This window comes from Lonchura striata, chromosome 28 (genome assembly GCF_050655825.1).
Source record: "Lonchura striata isolate lonStrDom1 chromosome 28, ASM5065582v1, whole genome shotgun sequence".
Classification (NCBI taxonomy): domain Eukaryota; kingdom Metazoa; phylum Chordata; class Aves; order Passeriformes; family Estrildidae; genus Lonchura; species Lonchura striata.
Genome location: NC_140730.1, coordinates 7,308,925 through 7,335,415, shown reverse-complemented (window position 1 = coordinate 7,335,415; position 26,491 = coordinate 7,308,925). Strand labels below are relative to the sequence as shown.

Sequence of the window (26,491 nt, the reverse complement as noted above, 5' to 3'; positions counted from 1 at the left end):
GCGATGGCTTGTGTCTGGAGCAAGTTTAAACAAGGAGAATGACAAACACAGTCATGACTCCAAATGGCTCATTGAGAAAAGTCGCACCTAATCACCATCTTGATTTATGGTTGCACTGAATGATTTTGAAGTTCTTTTCAAACCTAAACAATTCTATGATCAATGTCTGAAAAAGCTATTTGGTGCTGGGAGTTGCTCTCTGTAACCTGGGCTGAAAAGGACCAGTTCTCCTCTTCCTACAGAGCTGATTAGGACACAGGATTTGGGGGGAATTAATTTCCAGCATAATCTGTAAAATGAACATGATACTTTGCCTTTGACCTATGCCTGACTAGATGAGTTCAAACTCTGTGGCAAGCTCCAGCTACAGACGCAACATATTAGCCTTGGTATGCCAAAGCCAGAGCACACAGCAAAACCGTGACAGTGGGGCCACCTGAATTAAGGAGAATGCTACTTTCATTAAACAACTGCCTCCATTGTAAGTCACATATTCGGTAGGGCTAGAAACAGAGGTGCTGTTGTAATTTTGATGCTGTGGCTTGGTTTTTGGATATAATTTTTCACTCCGCCACATTCAGAGGCCAGAGTGGGCTGTGTGGTGTCCACACCTGTAACCTGATTTGTGGTTTTGACATAGTGCATTGATCAATATTTTGAAATGTGACACTTTTATCTAAGAAACTGCATCAGGAATCAATATTTAAGAAACCAGTGAGCAGTGGAAGTTTTGCCTGCTTCCTTGGAAGCAGAGTCTGTTTCCCTGACAGATTGTACAGCTACTGTATTTCCTTTGCATGCTGAGTGAATGGATTCCTCCATAAGATATGCCTAATACATCGAAGAGAAGCTGCAGCAGTTTGGCTGAGGCACAGACACATGTCTATCCCCTAAAGCTGATCTGTACAAACCACAGGAGTGTCTGGACCTCAGAGGTCCTGTGCACACAGACTGGACCCATGAAGGACCTGCCTGTCCAGTACTCAGCTGTTGCTACTGGCTTGACCTATGCATGCAGCCTCCCTTGTGGAAGGAGTCCTTGCAAGGGGCAGGAGTGGAATGGGGATGAGATTTGATTCTCATTTAACAGCTGCCCTGATCTCTGCTACTGCTAGCTCTCCTTGAAGCTTGTGTGAGGAGGCAGAAGAAAGTGCTAACCTACTGGTACTGTGAAACCCAGTAAGAGCTCTATGCAACCTCCTGATGACAGGTGCTTTCTGTGCTCTGGTCTGGTGCAATCATCAAAGATTTTTTTCTGTCTCCTCCTACATGCCACTCCCCCACCCCTTTCTGCCATGTATCCTGAGCATATACAGTCTTCCTTTTCTCTCTCAGGAGGTATTGCTCAGAGCTCTCTGCTAACACTGTACTTTTCTAGGGAGAAAATCCTTTTTCCTGCCTTTGAAAGAATTAAAGAACGAAACAGCGCAGAATAATCCCCCAAGACAAAAACTACTTGCTTCCCTCTGTGCTTGGCAACCTGCACTGGTTCCAGGTGAGTTGTTTTATCAGTGAATCTGAATGCATGAATAAGAGTGATGCCAGTACCAGGGGCTGAAGCAGGGCAGGAGATTTCCTTGGGCATGTGCATGAGAGAAGCAGGGATAGCTCTCATCTGCTTTAGGACAGGGAGCTGTCCAGGGAGCTGACAAGGAGTCCAGTGTAGGGTGCTCTAAAAATGTGACTCTGTGTCTTGGGGTGGGGTTAAATGCCTGGTGGGAAGCTTGAGCGAGACAACCTTATCACAGGACCTTGGCATGAGCAGGGAGCATTGTGGAAAGTGGCACTTGTCCTTCCAGTATTGTACTTAGGCCCCAAACCCACTGCTCCGCTGGTGATCACTGTCGTTGTAGAGCTCAGCTGGGCTGAAATTCCTGCCTATTGCAGATTACTCTCCCTTTATCTGGTGTTCTCCCAAAGAGATGGGTCAGGGGCTGGGCCCTGAATAGATCTGTTCTCCTCCTGGGTCCATTGTTGTGGTAGGAGTTGTCCGGGAGGTAGCTGCCTGACAGGTATCAAGAAACAGAAATGCCCTACTAAGCATAAAGCCCTTCCAGGGGCTGCTATAACAAAACAAAGATGGCTGAGTTCAGTTTGTAAATGGAAATTTTGAACATTGGTTGCACTGCTTTCAGCTTTTATTTCCCTTCCCAAGGGCAAGCTATGGGCCAGGCTGCAAAGGATCTAATAGCATGAGGGGTGAGGATGACTTCAGCCAAGGGGAGTCTATGAACCCTGTGAGGATAGAGAACCTGGTCCTCAGGACTGAAAAAAAAAAAGCCCAGGCAATAGCACAATAGCTGGATTTAATGCTCCTGATCACAGGTACTGAGCTACTGATGGGGGGATGTCAGGTGGGAGTGGAGACATCTATTCTTCCTTTGCCATCTTTGCAAAGACAGACCCCACAAAGAACCTGTTTTACTCAGCTGGCAGTAGGGGGACTGTAGCTTCCCACTCAGGAGTGCCCATGGTCTGCTCAAAAGCAAGTAGAACTTAAGACCTGCTAACAGCACCTTTCAGACCACTGAGCAGAGTGACATGCCACTTCCTCATAAGCACTGAGCCTCCCCTCCCACCATGTAAGGATGGGCTATTTAACTCCTCTCCTTGGTGACCCAGCACCAAAAGTCCACCTCAGAAAGACTAACACAAATTTTTCAGGGACCCCTTACCTTGCCTTTCCATATCTGCCTAGCTGTGCATAATTCTTTCCAGCACCTCTCCTTCTGCAGAGATTTTTCCTTCTTCTACTACTTTGGGTGCTTCCTTGCTGCCACCTGCAGAGATGTCCCTCACTGAAAATTCTGTTGGTTTTGATGTTGAGCATAAAGCAGAGTTTCCTTGGAGACAAGAAAAACAAGTGCTGGTTATTTCACAGACTGTCTGGCTTTCAGAAAATTAAAAAAAAAAGGTTGCATTAGCAGAGGGAAGAGGGAGCCAGGGTCAGCTGTTATTGAGGGGGACACCTGACATGCTTTTCCAGTGTCATCCTTTGAGCAGCATGGCTTGACCAAGTGCCATGTGCCATGCCCGTGGCAGGGTTTGATGGTACACACTGTACCAAACACTGCTGTCTTGGGATTATGTTGCCTCTCTTCCACCAGCCCCTGGAGGCTGGTAAACCTGGGAGAGGGTTTGCAATGGGTATTTCTATTTTGGCTGACTTCTGCCAGTCCCAGGAGTAAAACTGGCTAATTAGATTAATCCCTTTTTGTGTTTTTCTACACAGACATTAGCAATAGTGGGACAATGGTGTAAAGCAGCTGCATTTCAGTCATTGTTTCCCATCTGTCTTTTCTGAGTACTGACAACTAGGCCTGTTCCAGCCAAGTGCCTGAACCCTCTGAAGAATGGAGCTCTCTGTTGTGCTGAACATGCAGATTTTTGCCTCTCTTGGGACAGGTTATTTGATCATCAGCTGATATCTCTTGGAAACATTAGTAATCAGAAAGCTGTATCAACATGTTGTATGAGGGCAGAGAAAGCAGGCATGAGATGGCAGCTGTGCTCTGCCTCATGAGATAGTGGAGCACAGGGCAAGAAGGCAGACACAGTCTTCATATGAAATTTTTGTTGTTTTTTCCAATCCCACACACTATGGTAAGAGTGCCCTGTAATGCCATGTCCTGCCAGTGGTCAGGGCCTTCTCCATTCCCAGAGGAGTATCTCACAGTGGATCCACTTAATTGATGGCTCCCCCTCTGCTGGGTCACCCCTGGGTCTTCACAATCTGTCCAACAGTCACAAATGGCATTTGGCTGTTTCAATGAGGTAGCATTTTCTTGTTTTTCAGTGCAGTGCAGAACTGCTTGCAGGGGTCAGAAAGTGAGAGAAGAGTGGAGAACCAACCATGTCCCTGCGCTAATTATAAATGTAAATCATCTCCAGGACACTGCCATGGACAGGATGTCTAAAGTCCCGTAAAACTTTGTCTCACAGCACATCAGCAGAAGGAAAGCCGCAGTATTGCTGAAGTTGGCAGGGACCCCTAAACATCATCTAGTGCAATCCCTCTGCCCAAAACAGAGTCAGTCACAGTTGGTTGCTCAGGGCTGTGTACAGACAGCTTTTGAATATCTCCAAGAATGGAGAACATTCTGCTAGCCTCTTTGGGCAATCTGCCCCAGTGTTCAGTCTGTCTTGCAGCAACAAAGACTCTCTTTATGCTTAAGAAGAATTTCCTGGTACTTCAGTTCATGTCTGCCACCTCTCATGGTCACTGTGCAACACTGAGAAAGGTCTGGCACTGAATTCTTCACACCCTCCACGGAGGTGTACATTAATAAGACCTACCCTAAGCCCTCTCTCCTCCAGGCTGAGCAGTCCCAGATCTCCCAGTCTTTCCTCATGGGAGATGCCCCAGTCACATCATAATTTCTACAGTCCTTCAGTGGACTCTCTTCCCTGTATCCATACTGGGAAACCCAGACCTGGATGCAGCATGCCAGCTGTGGCCTCACCAGTGCTGAGTCAGAGGGGAGGGATCACCTCTCTCAACCTGCTGGCACAAGCACAGCAGAGTTTCTGGGCTCTAGTGCTGGTCCACCTGGTATGTCGTGGGAGTTCTGTGGTCCCAGGGGTGATGTACCAGATGCAGGTCTTAAGAAACTGTTATTAGGGGTTTGATGTTGAGTTTTATCTGGACCATGTAAAGTAGTCAGATATATTTCTTCATCTACCACAGCCTTGCTCTGATCATTACCTGGACAAAGCTAGGCCAGAGACCTCTGCAGCCCAGCCCATGCTCAGAACACTTGCTTCTCTGTGACCTCGGAGCTGTTGCATGTTTCTGAAATGAGGGCAGAGCTGCATACAGGCATGAAGTAGATTTATTTCCCTACATGTAATTTCTCATCTTGTCATGAAGCAGTGTGAAGGCATGAGAAGCTCACGCGAAACAGAGAATAATCCCCTTTAGTTCCAAACAGTCAAACAGCTTCTCTGCAGGCAGCAGAACTGTCTATTCTCCCTGGCAGAAACTGAATGTATCATTGCTACACAGAACTGACCTCCTCTGCCAGCACCACTGCCCTGACCTCTTGAGAGATGTTTTCCATGTGGAACTCTGCCTTCTCTGCAGAACTGCATGCTGTGTGGATCTGCATATGCAGGTGCAATCTATCTCCTCCAGATGCAGCCCTAGTGCCACAACACTGGGCTCTGCACTGTGCCAGTACTGCCCAGTGACCGGCACCACACCCATGGGGCTCTGCAGGGCTACCCCAGCACCGTGGAACACATAGACTGAGAGTCTACCTGCCTGCCCAGTGGACAGACTGCATTTCTAAGGAAAGTCTGACCTTCACCTCTGCTGATAGTCTGAAACATGCACGACTCAGGAGGAGCTTGCTTGTGAGCTCCCATGGATGCAAATTGTCTTAATACAGACAGTGCAAAACTTCGCAGTCATGAAGAAACACATATAAATACTTGCAGCCTGCGTCTTGATGTTTGAATAACTGAATGCAGGAACATTTCAGTGATGACAGTAAAATATCTTTATAACAGACAAATTTGGCTGGGTTTTTTCTGAAGCTGAGCCTGCACAACAAAGAAAGTAAGTAATTGAAGACTCACAGCAGCTTTCCTAGAATCTGCATTAAATCCAAAATTCCTTCAGCAAGCAATTTGAAATTTGTCCAAATAATTTCTTTTTTTTTTCTGTTGTGATGTAGCAATATTTAAGATATGTATAGGGGTTTCTAAATACAAGTTTCAAGCATTTAATGTTGGAATGTGAAAACTTGTATCATTCCACAAGTGAGATTCCTGTCTTGGCATCTTCCCTTTATCACAAGACAATGTCTGAGATTACTCTCACTCTAAATTTCAAACACAGCACTGTACCAACTATTAGGAGGAAAATGAACTCTGTCCCAGCTACTTCTCATCCTCTCAGGGATGGAATATTTTCTTCTTTGTCCCCTAATGTCTCCCAAATATTTCCTAGTTCTTTCTTCTGTCAGTCTGTGCTTTTCTGTGATCTTTCCAGTTTCTTTGTGAGTTAACTCACAAAGAAACTAGAATTAAGAGTTTTTCTTTCTGTGTTTACTGCTTTTCATTTAAGCATAAAGCAGATCATTCTTCCTGTCACTTTTGAGCAGATGAACAGCTCAGCCCTCTGCACACTTTCTTTTTGGACCTCACAACTGAAATCTCTGTTGGCATCTTGTCACCACAAGTAATGATGAAAAAGGGCTCTCCCTTTTCATTCCCTTTCATATCCATTGCTTTAAAAACCTTTCATACATAATCATTTACAAAAGTTTTTAAAAACCCTGACTGATCTGACACTGAAGCCATGTCCTTACTGATGTGGGTTTTCCTTCAACTAGATGCATTTGAACATTGCTTTTTACTTCTTCTTTCCCTAGTTCTTCATTTAAACAAGCTTGTCTTTTCTCTGGGAGAGGGGTATGGCCAAAATGTGGGAGGCTGTGTCTTTATGGAACCTGTAGTCAAAGATTACATTCAAGATAATATTTCAAGAAATTTCTCTGGTGTGTAGAATATTTTACTCTCAGATTTTGAGTGTAGAACTTTGTGGGACCAAAATTATACAATTTGTGAGAAGGGGATGCAAACCTGCCCTGATGCTCCCACATTTGGTCCTCCAGCACTGAGTGTGCCATGGCTATCTCCAATCTACCTTCCACCAAAATTTTAATATCTTCTCTCTTGAAAACATGCTCACAGGAAGATGCCGCACACTGGATGCTTTGCTGATGTTGGCTTTTCTGACGTTGACCACTTTAACAGAGACAAAAGATAAAGAGGACAGATGTTCTTCAATGTTCAGTACAAGTTGGAACAGATGCATCTCAGTTGATCCAGATCTTCCCTGTTTTCTAGCTCTTTGTAAGTGCTTAAACTGTATTGCACTCCTCCCCTCATGTTGGAAATCTCATTGGGTAGATGGGGAGATAACCACAGAAAAATCTGCAAAGAGCAGGAAAAAATGTAATGCAGAAACCTTCCTTCCCATTTTTCACTTTCACCAGCATCAGACTGATACCTCTAAAATAGCTAAAAATCCTCTGTTTATGTGAAACCTCACTGCCAGGAACTAGGCATTTGTTCTGCAACACTGATCTTTCTTGCAAAATATACTGTGCTCCCTGCTCAAACCTTGAAGTTACCTCCAAAAATACTCTCTCAAACAGTGTTTCTGGCAGAGTGGAGACTGGTGAAGCAGCTACAGATAGAACAACCTTCACCAAGAGAGCAAAACCACCTTCTTCCTCACAAGAAGGAAAATCCAAGCCATTGACAAGAGAATTTTTGTGACTTTACTGCAGCAGTCTGAGAATTTCCTGCTCATTCGATAGGGAACATTTACACAATTCCAGACCAGTGACACAGAGAGAATGTGCTGTGGAGAGGGCTGCTCTGTTGCAAAATATGCAGAGAGAGAAAGGGAGCAAGTCAGCAAGAGGGTGGGGACATCAAAGGAGCAAGATCTGCTGATGAGTTCCTTCTGTGCAATAACGTTTGCTCTAAGAAGGCAGATGAACACATGGTCCAACATGGACTCTAATGATTAATACTGTACTTTCTCATATCAAAATAGAAATCTCATTTTGCTTGGACAAAACTACATTTTCCAGTGCACATAGATGGGGAGACATCTGGAGAAAAAAATGGGTGAGTCCTTTTATATCTGTGGGTTCTGCTCCCACCTTCCCTGTACAGGAAACTTGTGCCATTGCTGTGGTATGGTGCAGCTCTAAGAAAGGCAAGGTTTGCATGAGGGGGAGCCTACTTCTCCCTACTTAACATGGGTCTCCTCTCAGGTCACCACAGCATGTGAGAAGTTTGGTTTGTATGTAGAAAATCTGTGGTGGGTGATCGTAGAGTAATCAATGTGACTTTGACTTCACTAAACTGTTTGGAGCTTTCTATGTCAAAGTAAGACAATACTTCACAGTACCAATGTGTGCTGTGTTGTTTGATGAAGAGTGAGTGGTTTGGGAGTAAGAAGAGTGTCTGGGGTTTGAAAGTTCCTCTGGTGGTTCTTCTTTTGGAAATTAATTGCCTCGGGTAGCCATCTGCTCTACTGTAGGAAGCCACATGGCATCCCTGCTGACTGGTAATCAAGCCAGTGTTATTCTAATCCACCAGAAAGGTGTAAGGGAAGACACAAAGAGTGGTGAGTCTAACCTCAGTTTCTAGAAAAATTCTAGAGAAGGTCCTGTTGCAGCTGGAATTGCTGCTAATAAAGTCCAGGGTAAAGAAGCAGAAAGGGCTTTTGCATGGTATCCAGAGATGTTCAACTCCCAGGCACACACACACATGGAGGGTCCAGGCTTTTTCTCTCCCAAGGCGCTGGGGCTGTCCCTGGTCTCGGGGTAGTACAAAGATAAGGTCCAGTCAGGGAATAGGGAGGGAGTGGCTCAGGGACACCGGAACTGACATAGGAACAGGGGAAGGAGCCAATAGGGTTTTATTGGCTTTTGGAGGAAAGCTTCTTGTGTCTCCCCAATTCAGGGGATGCCCCCAGGTCTCCACATGGTCCTACTGAATACTACTGAAAAGCATTTGAAGAATAATGCCATCTTCAACATTGGTTTGCAGAGAAAAAGTCCTCTCTAACCAGTTTGATTTCTTTCTAGGATGAGGTCACAACCCAAGTTGATAAAGAGAAGGTGATGCATGCCGTTTTCCTGGCTTTTAGTGCGGCTTTTGATACTGTCCCTCACAGCATCCTTCTGGACAGCTGTCCAGCTGTGTGAGGGCCAAGTTGATGGTGTGCAGTGTGAAGAGTCGGCTGGATGGCAGGGCTTGAATGGTTGTAGTGAATGGCACTGGTGAATGGTCACTGCTGGTGTTCTTGGGGCTTAACACTGGGGCCAGTACTGTTCAGTATTTTTATCCATGATCCAGATGCAGGAATTGAATATCCCATTAGCAAACTTGCTGACAAGTTTGGGAGGTGCCACTGACTTTCCTGAGGAACAAGGAAATTTTTGATTAATTGGAGCATTGGGTTATCTCAGGCATGAAATGGAAGTAGTCCAGGTACTATTTTCTGTGGCTGGGAGAGAGTAACACTGAATACAAGTCTAAACTGGGAGAGAAGTGGCTGAAGAGCAGAAAGGAACCTGGGGGTGCAGATTGGCCACAAGCTCAAGAGGAGTGAGCAGTGTTCCCAGGCAGCTGAGAGGGCAAATTGCATGCTGGAGACATCACACATAGAATGACCAGCAGGTCCAGAGAGGGGATTATCCCATAGTAGTCAGCATTGCTCAGCCTCACATGGAACACTGTGTGCAGGTCCTAAAGTGGGTCTCAGATTCAGTCAAAGAGAGAAACGGAGAGCTTCTAGCAAGGTAGAAGCTTGGGAAAGAGCTGGAGAAGAATGTAAATAATTCTTTATCTCTCCTGTTATTCACATTGTTTATAGTTAAGTTCTATCGCTGTGCGTCAAGCACTTTGCACCAATTGTTGTGGGTTGTTTTCACTTCAGGACCAATGGAGTTGGTCCTCACGAAGCTCTGTATAAAAGAGCAATGTATTTTGAATAAATCAGAGTTTTACTCTCAGTAGCTTTCTGAGTCAGAGTCTTCTCATTCCCATCCTGCCTCGACAGTGACACCCTAACATTGAAAAAGGATGTGAAGGTCCTCAAACATGTCCAGAGGAGGGGAATGGAGGGTGAACTTTCTGGTGAAGAGCTGGAAGGCATGTCCTACAAGGAGCAGCTGAGTGCTGTGGACTTGTCTCCTTCAGAGAAATGGAGGCTGGGAAGCATTGCTTTTGGCAGCTTCCTCAGGAGAGAATGTGGAGAGGGAGGCGATGGACTGTTCTCTCTGAGATCCAGGGGCAGCACAACTGGGAATGGTCCAAAGTTGTGCCAGAGGATGATCAGACTGGACATTAGGAAGTCCTAATGACCAAGCAACAGAATGAGGAGTAATGGCCTGAAACTAAAGCACAAAAAAGTTCCTCCTCAACATGAAGTAGCATTTCCTTACATTGAGGGTAGCACAGGACTGGAATAGCTGCCCAGGCAGGTCATGGAGCCTCCCTCTGGAGACATTCAAACCCACCTAGGTGTGTTCCAATGTCACCTGTTCTGGGTCATTTGTTCAACTCTTTATATGGAAGTCTATAAATTATATGAGTTTATTGTGGGACACAAGGGGACTGAATTCATAGTTTCTAAACCTAGTGTCAGGTTCAGGTGGCACAAGCTCAATGAACTGAAAGAATCTTGCAGGTTTTTTTCTCACATGTAGCTGTGAAAAGCAGGACTGGCAATGAAAGGGAGTAAGACAGGCAAACTTTTCACACAGTCTGGTGTGTATTGTCTCTATCAACAAATAAAAATGGGGTAATGGTAATAGTAAGGAGTGGAATGCTTGGTCAAGCATCAGTTCTTTGATCCATGGAATGCATGGATCAAAATCCATGGAATGCTGTTTTCTGACCTAAAAGTTGGAATGACCACAGCAGCACTGCAAGGTTCCTGCAGCAAATACACATCATCTTTGCCAGTGGCCTTTGTGCAGGCTTAGAGTGACCTGGCTGGGCCACCTGAGGTGTGTCTGCTGTTCTGAACCTCATGAAGGCATTAGTATCTATGCAAACAAACCTTGTCTCAGAATAGATGTTGATCTCCACCTTCTGTGCACAACCTTGCAATCTTGTACCACGAAGACATTCCTCTTTAAGGTAATGTCTTCAGTTCATTATAGGCATTTATCTGGGTCTAAGTGGAAGATACTAGGTGGGTAATTTATAGAGAACATAGTCTCATTTGTGAGGGTTTCTTTTATTTAAATTTAGGATTAAAAATGGACTAGCCCTTATTTAACTTGCAACACAAAAGAAGGTTTTCCAGCACTTGCTGATGTGCTAAGGTGACTTAGTTCTTCTTTGGTTTCATTTAGGTTTGTATTACCTTTGCAAATTCCTGGGAATAAGAATAATTTTCAGACCTTCCATGTGTCAAGGCACAGTGACAGAAGGAAAATGGCACCTGCATAGCCAAGCAATAATCTTCCTCATTATGCTAACTGTTGGGTGGTTGGTGCCTTCTAGCACTCTAGAGGGGACTGATTTACCAGTGTAGCCTCCTTGTTCTTCTGTTCTGAGGAATATGGAAATAACAGTAAAAATTAAACAGATAAAGCACAGTAGACTGTCCAGGCCTTTCAGCCAATTGGTAATGGAGGAGAATTGGTTCTTTATTTATTTCTTTGGAGTATGTTTGATTTCAGTCTTAGTATTTATGAAGACAGATCATCAGGATAATCCCATCAGTGGAGTTTGACAAGAGATACTACTTGAAAGTCCTGTTGTGTTTCAAAGAAAAGTCAGTAAATAAAGTCTTATCCTCAGACTCCATGTAAGGCAAGAGGATAATGTTCCTTTCTACAGAAACAGCCAGTGCCACTTGCTTTCAAGGGGAAATTTGTTGTGGTAGAGACCTGTCCACTTTGGAGGTACATCAGAAATGTTGTTTGCTGCTTGGTTTTGATTGGAAGAGTTTGTGTATGGGAAAGGGGTTTGTTGCCAGGTGATAAAAATTAATTCCATTCCAAAGTGGTCAAACTTTGAACAAGCCTGGGTGGCTGTGGAGCCCATTCTGGCTGCCTGGGCCAACATAAACGACTCCTCAGTGCAGGTTGGGTGCTATAGCAGCCAGAGCTTCTCTAGAGGCACCAAAGCAGTAGTGACAAGACCCTGGCAGCCCTTTATATACCGTTCCCCAAGGGCTGCTCCTTGCAGATGGTCAGAGTATGGTCATTAATCAACTTTAAATAAACCTTCGTAAGCAGGCTCCAGGGAAGTGACCTAAAGATGAAGGCAAGATGTGCCACAGCTTATGCTTTCCTGCTTGTACTTCTCCTTGCCCAGTGTAGGCAACATTGTGCCTGGAGGACTAAGCAGCTGTGCTGACCATGAGTGAGCAGAGCCACGTCAACAGCCTGTTTCTCAACGAGGATGCAGCCAAGCGGCTTCATGCCGACAGCCGCGTGCAGCGGTTCCGGCAGGCTGTGCACAAGCGGGCGGCGCGGGCCAAGAAACGCATGCATAGCATCACTGCTGAGAGCACTAAAAGCTTCTTCAGGAGAAATGCCTTCGTCCTCTTCACCATTGCTGCGGTCCTACTAGGTATGGAGCTGGTGGCAGCACCAGGCACCCTTTATAAATATGGGGAAATGTTTCTTTATTTTGCAAAGATTTTTATATTATCATAGCAATTTGACTGAAGAGTTGAAGCTGATGAGCTGGCAGCTCAGAGTGCTGCCCACATCATAAGTACTTTTGTGTGCAAGAACAAGAGACCCAACAGAGAGTGTTTATGTGGGAGGGAGTCCTTGTTGATCCTTTCTAGTGCAGTATAGAAACAGTCTACAATAGAAAGAGTTTGATGGTCCAACTCAACCAATCCTTGTACAAGTCATCTAGGTTTCTTCAGAGGTATCTTGTGAGTGCAGCTGTAGGCACAAGGGCTTTTCAGATTCGTCCCACAGCTTTAGCCTGACAGGACCAGAAATGCTGCAAATGGCCTTGATACAATGCAAATAAAATCTGCTTATCAGATAGCAGGTTGTCCATAGCTTTTGATCCAGACTACATGACTCTAACTAGCTGAACTCAACTTTAAGAAGTGGGTAGACAAAGAATCTGAACTGTGTAGTCACGCTTATTTTAGTCTATGAGATCATATCCCTCATCACAGCATTTTGTATTCATGTGCTTCCTGGGAACAGACTCCAGAAGATCAATAGACAGGGAACAAGGAGACCTATGGTTTTGCACAAGACTCCTCTATACATCAATATATCAGAAGGGGAGAGAGCATACCATAAAAACTGGATCATAGCCTTTTAGAAAATGAGCATTTGTTCCTTTGAAAATAAGAGGAACTGAGAGTAAATGAGAAGGAGAAAAATCACATTGTAGGCTGAGACACAGACCACTGGATCACACTGTCCCATTTCTGTTCTCATCCCTTGCTGATCCACAGGGATTATCCTGGCCTTCTCACTCCGGCCCTACCAGCTGACCTATCGCCAGATCAAGTATTTCTCCTTCCCTGGTGAGCTGCTGATGCGTATGCTCCAGATGTTGGTTCTTCCTCTCATTGTCTCTAGCTTGATTACAGGTGAGAAGTACTTTCTGCTGCTTTCAGCCAAGACAGTGGTCAGCAAAGCTGTTGTTCGGGTACATCTTCATGACCCAGCTGGAGGTACTTGGATTAGCTTGGCTAGTAGTAACAAGGCTGCATCTACGGCCATAGGGAACATGATCCACACTGACACCCTTGCTGGCTTAGTAACAATGCAGAGAAGCAGAAGACCTTGTGCTTTCTCAGAAGACTGGGGAGAACACAATGCAGTGGTTCCAATGCCCAGCACTAACAAGGATTTAATCCTCAATTGTCTTCAAGTTTGCTACCCAAATAAATTTCAGGTTTTCTCCAGCCTATAGAAGGTTAGTCCAAAAGGGTTGAAGTTGATCACCGGCTGGAGGGCTTGTTTCACCCAGATCCTCAAGTAAGACATGATAGACAGACAAGTTTTCAGACAGCAGTAGGGACTGCAAGGTGTTCCACCTGCTGAAATATCCCACCATTAGAGACTGAAAGGCCCAATGTACTAGGAGGTGATTATTTCCCTTCTGAGAGCTTTAGAAGAAAATTGCTACATTCCCAAATGCAGACTAAGATCCACCAGTTCTATGCTTCTTCATGCCCACAAGCCACATTCTTCCATATCAACATCACCCTGGAACTGCAAATTCTGTTCCTTGTAGGCTGTGCTTCCTAGAGACCCTAGCTCCCTGTCCAACTCATGAATGAGCCCTGCACCCTTTGAATCTTCCTCAAGCTTTCCCTTTCTCTCTAAGATGATAGGCTTCCTCACATTGTCTCTCTGTGTGACATCCCAGGAATGGCCTCACTGGATAGCAGAGTCTCTGGGAAGATGGGGATGCGGGCTATCATCTACTATATGGTGACCACAATCATAGCTGTCTTCATCGGCATCTTCATGGTGATCATCATACATCCAGGAAAAGGATCTAAGGACAACCTTCACAGAGAAGGCAGAATTGAGCAGGTGCAGACCACTGATGCCTTCATGGACTTGGTGAGGTAGGTTATCAAGATGACCTCATGTTGAGACCGTATCAGTGAGATTACATTCCTCCATGGAGCATCCTTTTGAAGTATCACAGCTTTAGACATACAGTCTTAGGGAAAGAGGTTAATGGCTGAGTCTTGGCAAGTGTACTACTTCTAGCTTAGTCTAGCTAACTGGCTTTGCCACTCTGATTGAGTGCTTAGCCTGGAGTCCAGCCCTTCCCCAGAGGTATTAATGTAAGAGGTCATGGTGTGCTCAACAAAGCAAGTAATGAAAACCATCAGTGGGCTACCTACCTTTCAGAAATTCACCTGGCAAAGGCTATTCCAAATATCCATCTTCAAGGACAAAAGGAAATCAAGGAAGTGGGTCCCAAGACATTGCCTTGACCTTACTCAGTGAATTGCAAAGCTGTACCATCTCAAGTGGTATAAAGCCATGTTTTTGAGGTACAGGATAACAGAGAGCTCACATGACACCTGTAGAGGTGAGGCTAAGAGCAAGGCAGGGTATTAATCATTGTAGTGTGGTATTGTTTCAAGGTTTGGTTGGGTTTGATGATGGTTTTACAATGTACCTATACCCCAGGGCAGTATGTGTGTCAGCTCTTTTCACATACCTGAATAATCTTCCGGAGTCTGAAAACATGTAGTGGAAGTTTGACAAGTTGCAAGAGGTGCTGGGTCCAGATCAGCATATTCCCTTCTGTCAGTCAGACCAAAGGGGCTTAAGTGGACATTGTGAAAGTTGTGACCTCAGGCACTGCTCCAGGACAAAGAAGTTGGCCAAGAAGCCCATGTTTTCTTCCTAGTTCAACAGGACAATAACTCTTTCTTTGTTTTATCTACTGCAGGAATATGTTCCCACCCAACCTGGTAGAAGCCTGCTTCAAACAGGTATGAAATCTCATCTTTGCACCTTGTGCCCTGGACCATGGTCCTATCTATTTCTCTGAGGGATGGAATAGCACTTTATTCCTGAGGTCTGACTGCTGCAGGAGGCACTGCAGATGTTAGTCTATATTATAGCATCCCCCATGCAAGCTTTTCAAACTGTCTTTACATGGGGGCTTCAACCTCCCTTCCATCCCACAGAGGCAGGAAGGGTTTTGCATGATCTTGGGTAGCAGGCTTGGACTGGCAGTGATATGGAATAGAATCTCCAAGAATCTGTCTCTTCTGCAGTGTTAGTGCCCTTAGAAGTAGCACAAAGTGTTATCAGAGAAGCCAGAATATCTCAGTCCTAGCAACATGAGATGCTCTAATGGTCTCATTTGACCTTCTGCTCTATGAACTTTCTGACCTTTCTGGTGAAAGCACTAAACTGGGGACCTTGAGAACAGGCAGAGCATATAAGAGCCTACCATGTGTCCTGATCATCTGGACTGGGGCCTGTGAGTGCATTTGATAATCTGTGTCTTTTCAGTACAAGACTCAGTACAGCACCAGGGTCTTCACCAGAACCATCCTCCACAGCAGCAATGCCACAGCAGGTGTGGCAACCACTCAGATCCCTGTGCCTGAGAATTTCACCAGCATCATGGAGAATGTCACTCATGCCCTGGGAACCATCTCCGAGGTGCTGACCTTTGAAGAAGTCATTCCCATCCCAGGCTCAGCCAATGGGGTGAACGCGCTGGGGCTGGTAGTGTTCTCCATGTGCTTCGGTTTGATGATCGGCAGCATGAAGCAGAAGGGACGGGCCCTGCGGGAGTTCTTTAACTGCCTCAACGAAGCCATCATGAGGCTGGTGGCCATTATCATCTGGTGAGGAGCACAGCCGGTTGGAGCAGGAGGTCTGCAGGTGCAGTTTCCATTGACACAATGAGAAGTGGGGGTAGCTTTAAGGATTTCATGCACAAGACAGGAAAAGCAGATGGGCACAGCTCTACTTTGGTTCCATCAAGCTGGAGGGAAAAGTCTGGATGGGATATTTGTTCACATTTCATTTCCTGTTCTTTTTGTTTTTTACCTTAGAAATATCAGGTACACCAGGAATTGTTTTTCTTGAGGCTTCTGGAAACATCCTTGGAAGACCAGAGAGCTGGAGTGGAAGTTCTCTTAGCCTTACCAACAGGAGTAGAGTGTGGGGCTTTCTCACCAAAAGCTTTCCTTCCAGCTGTGTTCCAGAAGTCTGACTTAGCTATGAATCAGAGTAACCCTTTTCCCCTTTCCTGCTTTCAAGGTAGCAGCTGTATGCAGTAAAGCAGTAGCTCTGAGAGCTGAGCTGGGTTGAGAGGATCAGCTCAAAGTTACTGCCTTTCAAATTCTTCCCAGATCATGACTCCTCTGGAGCTCAGCTGCTCATTGCTTTCTGTGTAAGGCTGCCTATGACACATGGTGCAGACAAACAAGGCATTCCTGAGACAAGTCTAATCTAGGAGGCAGCATTTTACCAAATATTGTTATTTTAAGCTTTTTACTCAGTTAGGGCTCAAACTTTTGTCAGGTACTGCAAAACAGGATAGATGAGGCATTGGCAGAATACATGCAAATATCTGATGAGGATGAAATCTGACAGCCTGACACCGTCTCCCATTTTAGATCACTCCAGCTTCCTTTCCTTGGTCTTATAAGTCACAGTCTTTTATCTCAGAGAAAAGTCCTGAGCACAGCAGGACAGGCCTTACAGAAAAAGGCACAAAGAGAAAGAATCCCTGAGCTCATAGGAGATGCTGGGAAGCCCCAGGCCCCTGAGATCTTTTACTTCATGTCTGAAACAGAATTTGGGACTTTGCTTTCCTAAGAACAGGTAAGAGCCTGGGGGCACAGAAGCAAAAGCATGAGCACAGTGGAACAAGTAGACCTCACACTACTCCAGAGACCTTTGACACCCCTCCTCAAACTCCCTTTAGATGAAGGAAGGCAGGGTGTTTATGTATAGAACATTGGTTACACTTGGGATACTGCCTGTGCATGCCTTCCTGTAGCCACAGTCTGCAGACCACCTCCCAAGATCTTGTTTTCCTGGGGAGAACTGACCAGTAGCTGCAGCCAAGGATGTGTTCTAACAGGAAGGTCAGAGGAAATGAAATATTTATTAGATCCTTTCCTGAAACTTTTCCAAACCTCCCGGGCTAAGATGGAGTTTGGCATGTGGAACTCTGAGCCTTGTGCATGAGGTGCATGTGAACTCTTGAGCTGCAGAGTCCCAGCCCTGAGAGATGTGGCCATGGAGCTGGTGTTTTCTTTGGTCTGATTATTGTATTAGTGCTCATGATTCTCTCCATATCTCACTTATGTCTTCTTTTCTGTGTAACCTCAGTGCTGCTTGTCAGCTGCATTGTTATGGATGGGGGGAAAAAGACATGAGGAATGGAAAAGATAGTGGGATACCTCAAAATGAGGTGTTATATGAGCCATGGCTGCTTTTACAGGTGTTGGTGTGTCCAGTCCTTGTTACACCAGATCTGGAATCCCTAGATGTTCATATTCTCTAAATGTGAGCATCTGACAATAGCAAGGCTGATATCCCAGAGCCTATAGGACACTTGTTTTTACTCCCTGATCCCCTGTTTCTCCTGTACTTTCCTGTGCCTCTCAGGAAAAAAAATACTGTCAGTCCAAGCTCTGTTAGGAAAGAAGGGACTCTGAAGGTTTCTCTACATAACCTTCCTTATCAATTCTATAAAGAGTGCTGTAGAAATGTAGAAAACCCAAAAGGAGGAGGAAACCACCACTGCCCATGTGTGCAAAAGAGAGTGCTGAGATCTCCAGGCATGCACCAAGAGCTGATTTTTGACCATGGGATGAACAACTCCCAGCTCTCTACAAGTTTCTAGAAAAGAAACCAGCAGTGTAATCCAGTGATTAGGCTCAGTGAGCACTTATGGTATGCTGGCTTATTGAGGATTTATCCAGACAGCATGTGCTAAAGCTGGTGTGAAAGTGAGGGAGGCAGTCCTGACCATCGGCCTTGTGCTTCTGTCACAGGTATGCTCCAGTTGGGATAATGTTTTTAATTGCGGGCAAAATCCTGGAGATGGATGACCTAGCAGTGATGGGAGGCCAGCTGGGGATGTACACGCTCACTGTCATCGTTGGACTCCTTATTCACGCCCTTTGCATCCTGCCTCTGCTCTACTTCATTGTCACTCACCGAAACCCCTGGGTATTCATTGCAGGGCTCCTGCAGGCTCTCATCACAGCCCTGGGCACCTCCTCCAGGTATAGCTATGTAGGAGTGGGGTTTGGGCTGATGTAGATACTACATCTCAGCACTCCATTGCTCTCAATGCAGCTCTGTGGTCTCACAATTTCTAGCACTAGTGGCTTTTTGCAGTGGACCAGCCAAACTAATTTGGCAGTGGGAAGGTTCCCACTGCCCTGCTCAGGAGCCCTACTCATATGACCAGCTCTGAACATCAGTGAATGGCCCATATTCCTCCTGACCAAACATGAGGGTAACTTTGCTTACCACTGAAATGCGGAGCTCAGGACAAATACTCTGCTGAATCAAAGCATTATTCCACATGCACATACCTCTCACACACATGTACTTGCACACATTTTCACGTCCATCTCTCACAAACAAAAAGACTGTATGCAGCTGTCATTAAATTTTCCAGAGACCTGGGCAAAAGCATCAACACCAGTATGTTCAATGACTCACACTGCCATGTCAGACAGCCAAAGCAACGGATGGTAGGTAACTGTTGTTTCACTAAGTGCTATGTTTCTTGTTATAGTGGTGTCCTGGCAAGCACATAGCTGGCTCTTCCACATACATTCTCATAGGAAAACTCATAGTATTTTTCCTGCTCATTTTCTCTCTCAGAAAGGGTTCTTTGCTTTCTCTGCAAGATATATTCTCAAACATGTGTCATTCTTGTCTTATGGACTGGGAGGGATGAGAAAGGGCTCAAGTTTTTTTAATAGCAGAAAAAGGAGTTCTGGCCTTGAGACTCTGCCCTATGTACCCTTAATCCTCCTTCTTTTGGTGTTATACCAGCATCATCAGCCTCAGGGTTATACAACCCCTGTCCCAACCCCCTGAGAAAAGCCATGTCAGAATGTTCAACTTCAGCATGCATCATTTCTGAGGAAGCCTTGCTTAGACTGTTCTTTTTTCTAGCAGCTTCTGGCCTCTGGTTCACATGGCAGGGTGAAAAAGCAGGCGGGTAAGGTCATAAACCAGACAGAGGCTTAGTCCTTCTTCCAAAGTCAGCATAAATGCAATTCATGTGGTTTTGTATATTCCTTTCAGCTCAGCGACTCTGCCCATAACCTTCAGGTGCCTGGAAGAAAACAATGGTGTGGACAGGCGCATCACAAGGTTTGTGCTGCCTGTGGGAGCCACAATTAACATGGACGGCACTGCTTTGTACGAGGCCCTTGCAGCCATCTTCATTGCACAAGTCAACAACTATGAACTTGACTTTGGGCAAATCATCACAATAAGGTGACTTTTAAAAGAGTTTTGGGACTACAGAAAGGGTTTCAGTTTTACTGGCTTGTCTGATGTATGGTCAGGTTCCTCTTTTGCTCAGAAGAGACAATAAGGAAAAAAAAGTATGGGAAAGAAGGGCTGTACTACAGATCCAGGTGTCAAAGAACATGTAGGCATCATGTCTTTGAGGTGCCACTTGAGCCCATGTCCAGGTCTTAGGAAAAGCTGTGGTATGCAGTCTGTTATGAGGAGGTGTCTGGCAGGGGCAGCCTGGCATTGTGTTGATGTCCCATGTATCACTATCCTTCATGGCAACCAGGGCAGAAAAGCAGCCAAGACGATGATGAGTTTGAGCTACTTCCTGACATTTCTGCAAATACGACCAGCTGTTTTCTTCCCTTTGCTGATAGCCTTGCTTTCCTGTTCTCTCCAGCATCACTGCCACAGCAGCCAGCATTGGAGCCGCAGGTATTCCCCAGGCAGGACTGGTGACAATGGTGATAGTGCTGACATCAGTGGGGCTGCCTACTGAAGACATTACACTGATCATCGCTGTGGACTGGTTTCTGTAAGTTCCTTGCCCAGCAGGCGTGCACTTCTGTGCATTCCTGCCAGTGTTGACAGATTACATCTGCTAAAAACATGCTCACTAACCTGTACCATTAAGCTTAAAACACACGTGTATCCCTGAGACCTTTGCACAGTAGCCCTCTCTGCCCATGCTGGAGTCTTCACCATGTGCTTCAGTGACTCAAGGCATCAGAAGTCACTTGCTGGTCAGCCTGGTGACCAAACAGAATGTCCTCCATTTGTTTTATTTAAAATGCATCCAGAAATTATCTGCAGAGTCATAGGGAAAATTTGTGCCAATAATAAGAAAATCCACACTACAGAATGATAGTTCTGGGTTACCAAACACTGAAAGAGGGATGAGACGGGGCTGTACAAAGTTAAAGAGTGTTTACATGCGTGCAGCTAGTCAGCCATGTTTCATCTGCTACATTTCAGTTTTCTTTTCCTTTTACATAAAATCACTTGGGACAAGTGATATTATAGAAGTGCTCTCAGAAGCCATATTGAAGAATGCATTTGTGCATAGTCCCACCTCTGTCTTCTCAAATACCAAAATCCTGACATATGGATACATATGTCATTGTTCTCCTCTGTTCTTCTCTGTCTTGTATTGTTGGTTTGTAGCCAGAGCAGCCAAACTCTGCTCCCAGCCATGGCTGACCAGTTGGAAACAGTTTTGCAGAACACCTTCATTTCTCCTGTGGATTGTGCATAAAACCAGACTTGTCTGGGAAGAGCCCTGCCTCCTAATAAGCCAGGTTACTTCTCGTGCTTACTCAGAGTAGATTATTTCAATCAGGTTCCACTATTACCACTGAAGGATCTGATGGGACGCTGGACTGGTGACAGCTTCAGCAGCTCTGACATATTGTTGTGGTTGTGGAGAATATCTCATTGCAAAGGGTCTTTTAGATGTGCTATTTTGCACAAAGAATCTGGTACCTTGTCTTACTGCACACTGTCCATGTTAAGGAAATCGGTGTCCACAGCAGTGCTGTTACAGGATTGCACCAGAATTTCAGCACTTTTTATAGAACAAAATGCAACTTAAGTGAAACAGATGTGTTGAAGCCATCTGAGTCTGCAGCAAGGCTTTTGGAAAAGACAGTGTCCATGTATAAACACAGCAACCTTCATCTTCATTTGTGTCAAGTCCAAAACTTTTCAGTAAGAAATTGAGAATGCAATAAAACAGGAATGAATGTGAAGCTTGAGCTCAAGATGTCAATCAAGGAAGGTTCTTTGGGAGTAATTTTCCTGTCAGGCTTGAAGTATCCATTATTAGAATGACTTAGAAAGTAAAAAAAGTTTCACTGAAGATGTTTCTTGAAATAATCTTTATCCCCTTAGCTGCTCCTATGAAACTCTATTTTGTTTTTTTCTCTGATTTTTCAGGGACCGCCTTAGAACAACTACGAATGTCCTGGGGGATTCCCTGGGGGCTGGCATTGTGGAGCATCTCTCCCGGCATGAGCTGGATGCACAAGACTGCGAACTTGGTAATTCCAGAATAGAGGAGAAAAACCAGCTCTCCCACCTAGTTTGCCCACAGAATGACACCCACAGGCACTCCAGGAGGGAGACAGCACTGTGAAATTGGGCATCAGAGTGCAGATTAATGCTGTAAAAAGTGAAAACTTGAAACAGAAGTCCAGAGAAAGATCCACTGTGCAAGACACTCACTTTTCTATCACCTCTGTCACATGCAGTCTTCCCTAATCCCGTTGCTCCCTTATTTCTCTCTAACTGGCATTAAAGAGGAGAAAATTAAAGTGCAAAGAAAGCCTGATTTAGTCATTCTTATGAAGCCAAATAGTTAGGCCTGAGTAAGGAAGACCTAGTGAAAGAGCTGGACTAGCAGCTCCTTTATTTCTGAAATAAGTAGCCAGGTGAGTTGGGAACACCACCATCTGTGGACTGGCACCAAAATGTTGCTGTAATTCTGTCCTGGAAGATACAGCTGCAAAGTCTTCACTTGGTTACTACCTTCACCCAAACAAAATGTTAGCATTTACCTCCTTGCTCACAGTCCTGGTGTTTGCACAGATATGCACTTGATGCTTCCTGAGAACTCCACTGGCAACCTGTTTGGTTGCAGATACTAGAGTCACCCACTTCCTGAAGGAATGTGGGATCATATAGCAGGGACAGCTGGCTGGTAGCACCAATAGGGATCAATAGGATTCTCATTAGTGGAAGATCCTAAAGGATTGTGAAAGAAGCAAACAGTTAAAAAATGTGTTATATCCATTATTCAGTCTTGAAACAGCTCTCCCCTCTACCAAGGTCTGCCAAAACCCAATAAACTTCATTTCTCTTTAGCAAGCTGTTCTCATCCTGCTGAAACCAGGAGGGGAAACACAAAGTTTAAGAACAATTTGCCCATCTGAGCAGCTGGGTGGTACATCCATGCCAGGAATGACTCCCTTCCATGCAAGATTTGCTCAGAAAACAGTTTTACTCCTCATCACAGTATTTCTAAGGAAATGTTTCCTGTGCTCATCTCTGCCTATTTTCAGAAGTGACTTCCCCTCAGTCACATTGCTCTAAAATATGCTTTCAAACATTTCTGTCTTTCTAAACATCCTTATCTTTTGTAGGCAGAGACAAATCACATCTTAAAGATTGCACAGGTTTGCCAGATCCCAGACTTAAAAATTCAGGATATATTTTTCAATTCCTACCAAATGGAATTCAGCTTCTGTTTAACACACTTGGACATAAACTCAAATTACATCCATAACATCTCGGAGTCTAAAGATAGAAGTAGGGACCTGCTTCATCCATGCTTTCTCCCCCTTCCCTGGCATGGCCAGGAATATAGCTGGTATCTCTCACACCAGTGAAGAGGACTACCAGGACTTGTTCATAACATCCAGGTCCATGAATATCCAGAAAAATGAATGTCTATAATTGTCTTGGTTTGACAAGACAGGACAATAATTTAACCAGGAAGGTGTTAATTATCCACAGTGCTGGGGCTGCTGCATTGTACCTGTCCTGCTTGTAACAATGGCTAAGAGCAGGAATAGCAGTGAGCAGCCTCCTGACCCACCAAGGTACTATCTAAACTGGCCAGTTTAATTTGAGATCTGCTTATTATTCCCAACCTACTATGTCACTTACACCCCTCTACCTTGGCTTTACACATTGATGTTTTTCATCCCTAGCCATATCCATACACTCAGAGGTGCACATCATGGAAGGAAGACCTCAGCGTCATTGCTGGAGTCAACTTTGCCAATCACAACCGCATAGCTGCCCATGCTGCCCTCCCCAGCACTAACAAAGCTTCCTCAAGCACATTTCTTGAGATGTTCAAAGCCAGATCATGAGGGTCTTTTTAGTTTTTCAGAAACTGCAGGGTTATATATTGGTGCTGCTACATTCTACATCCTGTAGGCAGAGTATTCTATTTTTATGGGCTGGACAATTATTTGGAACCTGAGATAAATGCACAAATGCATCCTTTTCCTGTATGACAGGTTGCACAACAGGGTAACTAGAAGTGTTTGGTAGTTCTGTTTAGTAGTGGCTTACTCCAGATTGTAAGGCAGCAGCAAGTTGCTGTCTGTGGAAGGCAGGTTGCTTATTTTGACAAGAGATCTATTCTAGCAGGAGGCGAGTGAGCTGGATAACAAATGATCCTTCTCTTTGTAACACTTTTTTAATCTTGTTTGAATACTTTTATAATGTCTACTCTTCTCCTTTCTAGACTAAACAGATCCCGTATATACCACAGGTAATAATCATTCATGTTCTTCTCCTCTGGACATTCTCCTTGCTGTTCTACATCTTTTTTGAAGTGGAATGACTAAAATTTGACACAACAATCCAACTAAAGATTTATTATTACTGAGCACTGAGAAAAGAATATTTCCTGTACATTAAGATTTAGATCTTGGACTCACGTTACCATGGTTGTTAGCAGGCTATGCATCGGCTGATCAGGATAACTGTCCCGGATGCATACATAGAAAGAAACTCAAGTCTGTTCATCCTATCCTCACTCTTAGCAAGGTTAGACGTTTACTTTGATGAGATGGCTCTATCTGAGGACTGAATCTTAATCAAAGAGTTTTCAGATATACTGCATCAGCTTGTATCTATAATGAGCTAAGACAGCACTAGCTTATCAATAACACTGCTCAGTTGATGAGTCTAAACCTTCATAAAGAAGAGATCTGCTTATAAAACCCAATGAAGTACTTTATTTTTTAACAACAGCATGATAGCATTGACCCTAGTCCAGTGGTAATACATGATAATTCCCACATCATATTAAGCAGGACTGCTGCATATCAAGCAATTTCCCAGCTTGTGTTTGTAGTTAATTATTACTATTGAAGTATAGTAATTTCAAGGTGTCCATATTTAACTGCTTCTTGGTTTTCTTTTTTTTTTTTTCAGACTACTTGTCCAACTTTTCAAGAAAACATTGAATTCTAATCCTGAAGTGACTTCCTGTATAAAAAGGGCAAACTGAAGGATGAATCAGAAGATTGTTGGATTGGATTCTAGCTCAAATGGGAATTAATTCTGGGAAGTCCTATGGCTTGGGTTACACAGACTATATGGTCATAAGGGTCCCTTCTGGCTTTATAATATATGCATGTGCTTTCTGGCTTAGAGATATTGCAAAGGGTCTTTCCAACCCAATAATTTCTAAAGGCTACCTGAAAGGGTTCTAATGATACTTTAATAAAATTCAGCAGGAGTCTAACCTGTTTTCAGTTCTTGTTAGCAGACATGTACACATATCACAAAAGGGACTCTCCATATCACATTGCATCCACATGTTCACAGACGTTCCCACAAAGCGGTATGCACCACGCCTTGCCATATGTGATTTCCTGCTTTCCACACAAGATTAACAGAGCACAAACAAGTAGATGCCTCATTTTCCAACAATGCAAACCAGTATTCCTTTGGGAATTTCAGAATTCACTTTATAGCTTTTAGCTCTGGTGTTTACCCATGTTGTTAACCAGATTATGATTGAGATTGTCTGTTTACAGTCCCCGAACATCAAAATATTATCAGAAATTTGCATATACTTACATATATATCTATACATATATATGAAAGAGGTGCATGTGTGCAATCATATGTGTTGTTGTGTGTTTTGCTTTGAATCCATGTTTGCCCCCTGTTTTCCTCCCTAATCCCCTCCCTTTACCAGTTGCCAATTTTCCCAAGCCCTTCCCTAACCTCCTCCCTTCCAAGTTGTCAATCCTCCCTATCCCTACCCCTCTTCTCCAGAGTTCTGTGTCTGTTTTGTTGCCCTCGGCACCCCGTTTGTTACTGTGTATTTGCCCCACCTTATACTTCTGTTCACCCCCGCCCCAGTCTTGTCTGGGGGCCCAGGAATAAATCCATCTTGTCCCACCCCAAGCCCTGTGCCATCGCTGTCTGTCCCTGCTGATAACTGGGATTGCAGAGCTCACAGGGAACAGTCGTGCCCCCGCCGCAGCCACCCTGCAAGGTGCGTGCTGCAGCACATATGTATACATAGAGTTAAATGGAAAGCCAATATTACAGTCTCACTGTAATGTGAAAAGCTGCATATTTCATTTTGGTGCCCACCTTGATTTACTCATTTAACCCCGTACATTAAAAAACACCCTAAGGTTGCTCTACTTCATTCCAGAAATTAGTCTTTCAAAGCCAGATTTCCCAGAAAGGAGCTCAATGCATGCCAATTTAGACTTGCACCTTCTGGTGATGAAATGAGAACTTCTTGATGTATAAAAAAACTCTGCACTGTGTCCTTGTCTGTACATGTCCCAAAGACCCCCATCCACACTGCATCAGTCTTGGCAAAGGCCAAGCTTTCAGAGCTCAGTCAAGAATACTAAAGTATTTGTACTTCTTCCAAATCCAGTGCTGACCTTGTACTAACTCAGCCTTGAAAACTGGATAATTGAAAAGTTTTTTATAATTTTATCCACTGTCTTTTAAAATTACCAGATACTTGTGAGCTTATGCAGTCTTTACTGAAGTCCTGCTGCTTCTACTTGCAGGAACTTTCCAAGTTTCTCCTATTTGCAAACAAATCTCTTCCTAATGGTTGGAGATGGAATGAAACAGAGAGCTATCAATGCTAAATACACAAGTAGCTCATGAATAAGGACATACCTCTTCAATACTAATTTGAAGATAGAAAGTCCAGGAAGAATATGGATTTTCAGTTAGGCCGCATGCCACTTTATGTATGTTGCACATTGTTCCAGGAGTCAGAGCTGCCCATGAAAACTGTCTTTCTGCTCTGCCCAAAGAAGAACTGGAAATCAGTACTGTACAGTATGTTCATGGCATTTGTGCAATTTGACCCTGTTAATTCCTGAGGGCTTTTTCTTCATGCTGTTATTTGCAGTCTTAATACAGATAGTTTCCATATTTGAAAAATAAAGGGAATTTTTTCCACAATA

At 44.4% G+C, this 26,491-nt stretch overlaps 1 protein-coding gene across 6 annotated transcripts; it reads left to right on the top strand.

Annotated features, from left to right (window-relative positions):
- The first annotated feature begins 1,356 nt into the window (after positions 1-1,356).
- On the top strand, positions 1,357-26,491 carry LOC110469444 (excitatory amino acid transporter 4). Of its 6 annotated transcripts, XM_021528180.4 has the most exons (12): positions 1,357-1,495; positions 11,866-12,123; positions 12,983-13,120; positions 13,906-14,110; positions 14,953-14,995; positions 15,525-15,865; positions 18,032-18,265; positions 19,305-19,499; positions 19,921-20,055; positions 21,456-21,559; positions 23,776-23,802; positions 24,471-25,454. In XM_021528180.4, the coding sequence occupies exons 2-11, from the start codon at positions 11,910-11,912 to the stop codon at positions 23,778-23,780; spliced, it is 1,614 nt and encodes a 537-aa protein (XP_021383855.1). In that variant the 5' UTR covers positions 1,357-1,495; positions 11,866-11,909; the 3' UTR covers positions 23,781-23,802; positions 24,471-25,454. The 6 variants fall into 6 exon arrangements, with proteins under 6 accessions (XP_021383855.1, XP_021383854.1, XP_085418859.1 ...); XM_021528179.4 differs by lacking the exon at positions 23,776-23,802 and having other exon boundaries at positions 24,471-26,491; XM_085562733.1 differs by lacking the exons at positions 18,032-18,265; positions 23,776-23,802 and having other exon boundaries at positions 24,471-24,642.

What these genes read in the sequence shown, in the direction of transcription:
- LOC110469444 (XM_031507171.3), top strand. Translation starts at nt 11,910, where the DNA reads ATGAGTGAGCAGAGCCACGTCAACAGCCTGTTTCTCAACGAGGATGCA. An exon ending in TAGAAGCCTGCTTCAAACAG is followed by an intron (nt 14,996 to 15,524) that starts GTATGAAATCTC and finishes GTGTCTTTTCAG; the next exon opens with TACAAGACTCAGTACAGCAC. An exon ending in GCCCTGGGCACCTCCTCCAG is followed by an intron (nt 18,266 to 19,304) that starts GTATAGCTATGT and finishes TATTCCTTTCAG; the next exon opens with CTCAGCGACTCTGCCCATAA.